The sequence below is a fragment of the Xiphias gladius genome, unplaced genomic scaffold, assembly GCF_016859285.1.
Source record: "Xiphias gladius isolate SHS-SW01 ecotype Sanya breed wild unplaced genomic scaffold, ASM1685928v1 HiC_scaffold_1217, whole genome shotgun sequence".
Taxonomy (NCBI): Eukaryota; Metazoa; Chordata; class Actinopteri; order Istiophoriformes; family Xiphiidae; genus Xiphias; species Xiphias gladius.
In genome coordinates, this window is record NW_024401521.1 from 1 (window position 1) to 5,000 (window position 5,000).

The 5,000-nt window shown below is 42.2% G+C and overlaps 1 protein-coding gene across 1 annotated transcript; it reads right to left on the reverse strand.

Moving 5' to 3' along the window:
• Positions 1–999: 999 nt before the first annotated feature.
• Positions 1,000–3,452, reverse strand: LOC120787170 (divergent protein kinase domain 1B-like). The gene is made up of 2 exons (XM_040122867.1): positions 2,809–3,452; positions 1,000–1,221 (listed from the first exon to the last, which is right to left on the reverse strand). Exons 1-2 carry the CDS (start codon positions 2,875–2,877, stop codon positions 1,048–1,050), a joined length of 243 nt encoding a protein of 80 aa, XP_039978801.1. The 5' UTR covers positions 2,878–3,452; the 3' UTR covers positions 1,000–1,047.
• Positions 3,453–5,000: the final 1,548 nt, after the last annotated feature.

The following is a 5,000-nucleotide window of genomic DNA, read 5'->3' on the forward strand; positions in this document are numbered from 1 at the left end:
AAAACAGCCCCGAGCACGAGTCTGTCTTATTCAAATCCTGGTAACCCTTCACACCAAAACAGCAGTTTACCGACACACCCCCACAGTGCACCTTCCCTCCCAGTTCAGAGCACTCTTGTTTATGACAAGTCACCAAAATACAAAGAGGCAGGAGGCAAATCAATTCCCTCTGTGCACAGGATAAAAATCCCACCTCGTCAGCACAAAGAGTAATCCTAGTGGCATGAAATATTTCCCTGTATCATATGGGCCTTTATTTACACTTTCTTCAACATTATTTAACAATGTCTAAAATGGAGGCACACACAAACGTTCAACTTTACATCCATGCCGGCACCTGCACTGTTGCACAGACCTGATCATTTTATGTAATGAGGTTACATCATTGATCTTTCATCCTGCATTAATCACTTTCTGATTTGTCTGAGTCGCATTCCTGTTCCTCAGTGTCTCATTAAATGTCGGTGCCTGTTCCGGACCGGCTGAAAGCTCTGACAACAAGCTGGGCACAGTGGGAGAGGAGCTTAGCCATAGGCTGTATATCTTGATCCAGCGTCTAAGGCCATATATGAAGGAAGAAGCCAGCACAAGCAGCCCCCAACTGTCCCTCCTCTTCCTCAAAAGACACCGGTCCTTTCCAGTTGTCCTGCCATATTCTCCTTTATTTTGAAAGCTCACACATTATTTAGATGTCTAAGCGATCCACTGCAGCACCTTCAACAAACCTTCTCTTATTCTATGCAGCCTGAAACTAACACTACAACCAAGTGAGAAAAAAAACATTGTGGCAGAGGTTGTTTTTTTTTCCCACTGCAAGCCAACCACACTTTACAAACATCACACCTGTACTGCATAAATCCGGTCTGACATGTCATGAAAGTGAAACCTGATCCTAATTAGCTGCCACTAATCAAACATTCAACCCAGTCACATAACATTTAATCAATCAAAGCATGGCCACACTGGAGTACAGTGTCTGTCAAAGGTGGTTGTGCACAGAAATGCGAAGACACGTTCATGCGGTAACCTAATTTTCTCACTCCTGGTCTAGTTATGAGCTTCAGAGGGTTGAGAGCGTATACTTACAATGACCATATGGCAGACATGCCCACGGCAGAGCTCAGAGTAGGAGGCATACTGCATGTAGATGACCCAGCTGGCGATGAGGATGCCCAGCCATGCCAGGAGGAGGTACTTCACCTTAATGGCCGGGAGACGACTCTTTGGAGGGTTGGAGAGGAGGGGATGGATGAGCGGGGGAAGAGAAAAACACAGTAAACCAAGAAGACTTGACAGCTGATCATAAAAGCAGACCTACAACAGAACGCCACAATGGCTGAAAGAACAGCTGGTTACTTGACCTTAGGATACAGCCAATATAGCTGATGTGCAGCGGTGGAAAAAGTATTCTTCACTTAAGTAAAGGTACCAATACATTAATGTGGAAAAGGCAAAAGTCCTGCTTTCTGAATCTCATTTAAGTAAAAGTACTATGATTATTATCAGCAAAAAGGAACTTAAAGTATTAAGAGTACGGTAAAAGTACTCGAGCTGCAGAAAAAAATGGCCCCTGTGACTGATAGTACTGACGCATCAATGCGTAAGCAGTATTTTAATGTTTCAGCTTGTTGTGGTGAAGCCAGCTTTAACTATGTCTTATTCAGTCACTCTGGTCGTTCCCAACCTTGGGGTCGGGGCCCCCTCCTCACAAAATACAGTACATAAATCTGAGAGGTTGTGAGTTTATTAATGGGAGAGGAAAAAAAGAAAAGAAAAAAGGTCTGCAACACAAATTTGTATTCTTTTTCTGGACTTTTCTTTAGTCTTTGGGTTTTTTTGTGAAATATTGGATTAATTTACCTCTTTAGGCCTCAAACAATTATCTAAATGAAACCATCTGAGAAGTTTAGAGGAAAAATGGGTCTTTGGTAGAACTGCTAACAACCAACAGACATCTGAAATGTGATGAACCCCAACCAGACACTCATTCTTTCGTGAGTGGTCACAAGCAAAAAAAAGGGTTGGGACCTCCTGTTTTCATTTATATACGTGCATTGTATTTTACAAGTGTATTATTTGCTGTTCCTCTGAAAAACAGCTAGTAACTACAGCTGTTAAGCAACTGTAGCTGAGTCCAACGTATCCTACAATATTTCCCTTGGACATTTAGTGGAGTAAAAGTAATAGGGAGTGGTGGAAGAAGTAAACATGTCATTACCACAAATGCACAAATTCTCTGTCACAAATACAAATTCCTGCATTTAAATTTCTACTTAAGTCAAAGCAAACAAGCATCAACACCAAAATGCACTTAAGAATCAAGAGTGAGAGTAATCATTTGCAGCATGTCCCCTTTCTGCAGAGTGTGTTATAAGTATAGCTATAAGTATAGCTGTCAAATGTAGTGGAGTAAAAATTTAGAATATTTCACCACGAAATTTGGTGGAATAGAAGTGTAAAGTAGTATATAATTGAACTACTCAAAGAAAAAAAAACAAAAAGTACAAGTACATCAAATCGCACACTTGCCTTACCTGAGTAAAAGCACCGATTTCGTCTTCCACCTCTGAGGCCTTCAAAATAACTAAATGAGCAGCTGGTCAACTGACCTCAAGATAGAACCGACATAGTTATATGATGATGTGTAGCTACCAAGTGTGGCGTTGCATGTGGACTTGACGCAGAAGCCACCGACGCAGGTACCGTCAGGGTGCCGGCGCTTCGACGCGCACGCGGCTACGTGCCGGCGCGGACCCCTGTGGCGCGCGACAACAAAAGCGGACCGACACCACGCTGGTCTAGACGTACCTGCAGGCCTTTGGACAGCGGGCAGAACAGCGCCAGGTGGACAAGTCTCCGCAAAGCCCTCGGCATCATGGGCGGCTCTGTCGGGGAGGCGGCGGGGCTGGAAAGCGATCACATCCTCGGAGCAGACCTACGCCGTGCGTCGCAAATAAGCAAAGCCCGCGTCTAAGGATCGAGCGCGGCATATGCCACGCAGCTTCGTCCGGCTTGTCTTTTGCTGCACCGACGGACACGGGGCTGACGAAACAGGCGATCGCTACAGAATGGCTTCGCAGGTCCAATTTTCTCAAAGGCAAATCATTCTCCGGAGGGGAAACAGCAACAAAAAACAAAACAAAAAAACAAAACCCCAAAAAACGATCAAGAGTGAGTCCTCGAAATTGAGCGATTTCGGATTTGAGATCCACATGGGCCGGAAAATCTCCGTTACAGGCCAGAATAAATACCTCCTTCTAAATATTCCCTCCTCGGCGTCCAGCCGCAATCACCAGCAAAGCAGCCAAATGAATGCAAAGGCCGCGTCTTCGTTGTCCCATCAGATGAAAGTGGACATAATTGTGACACCGACGTAGCCGGTGGGTCTCCACGATGAGCAAACAACCTCTGCTTCTCGGCGTCGCATCGCTGCGAGTCTTTAAAGGGAAAGCTGCGGGATCACAGCTGTGACATATATATATATATATATATATATATATATATATATATATATATATATATATATATATATATATATACATTTATACCGCCTCTCCTGTGTGCTTCCTGTCCCTCTTCCTGTGAGCAGAAAACACAGGTCAACAGCACACCCTACCTTACATATTTAACCCCTGTTAATATAAATATACGGCCAAAATTGTTGAAAGAATAAACAGGTCACAGAAAAATGTTACTGTTTTTAAAATTACAAATCAAAATAGAATTAAAATGTGGTACAGACTTTTTCTTAAAATCAGTCATTAAAAGTAGAACATATATTTATACACTTATATGTGTGTGTGTGTATGTACATAATTTGCATTTGCATCTACACATCTTTGGACCGCATATTGAGAGTTCCCATGAACAGCTACCATATGCAAATTCAACGCTTGGAATCAACTCCAGACCTTTTATCTGCTTCATTTTTCATGAAATAATGTGGGAACAGGCTGCACCTGGCCATGAAACTGATTGTCAGTAAATTGTTGAATTACTTTTAATTCAATATTTTTGTTAAACATCTTGAGTTAAAGCTGAAAGTCTACACGTCCATCACATCTGAATTGCTTTGTTTCAAATCCATTATAGTGGTGTAAAGTGGCAAAGTTACAGAAATTGTGTCGCTGTCCAAACACTTATGGGCCTAACTATGTATATAATCTACAGAAGCTGAACACACTTGTGGCAATCTCTTTATAATCAGTTGAATAAAGTGAATTATTGAGATCTAAAATTGTTATGAAAGTTCACCACTGTTGCAGAAGTTCCCACAAATGTCTTGCACTTGCAGGGTGCTTTCGTTTCACCTTCCATCCAGTTTATCCCAAACCAGCTCCATGGGGTTTAGGTCTGGAGACTGTGCTGGTCTTCCATCATGTGAAGTGACCGCCTAGTTTATTTCCTCTAAGGTTCAGGGTCATTATCTTGCTGTCTTTTTGTAAAACACTTTTTAACATTGTTAAGAAAAGTGCTATATAATAAAGTTTATTATAATTATTATAATTATTATTATATTCATTGTTAAGTAACGGTTGCTAAGTAACAGTCGCTGTTAGGGGGCGGGGCTTAATGTAAAGTCAGTTCCTTTGATCTGTGACGTCAGGTTGTAAAATGCCGTTGGTGTGCAAATGACGTCATCGATGACGTCACATGAATGTATAAATACGGGCTGTGCATCCGGCCAACACATTCAGCTAGTCGTAACTTCTACCAGTGTTAAACTGATAGACCCGTACCTGAAAACTGAGCCAAAGAGTTCATAAAATACAAAGCGTCACCATGGATAGAAGAGTATCATCAAAAACAATGGAGGAACTGGGGATTACAGCCGATACTGTTCGCCCGCTGATTGAATCATTTTTGACAAGAATTAGAGTAGCGCAGTGGAGAGGGTTAAAATTAGGTTTCCCTGATGACGCCACGAAGGTCATGTTGGCAGAGCTGCTTTTGGACATAATAGCAACCGTTTCAAGAGCCTTGTCAACAGCTCTAATGAG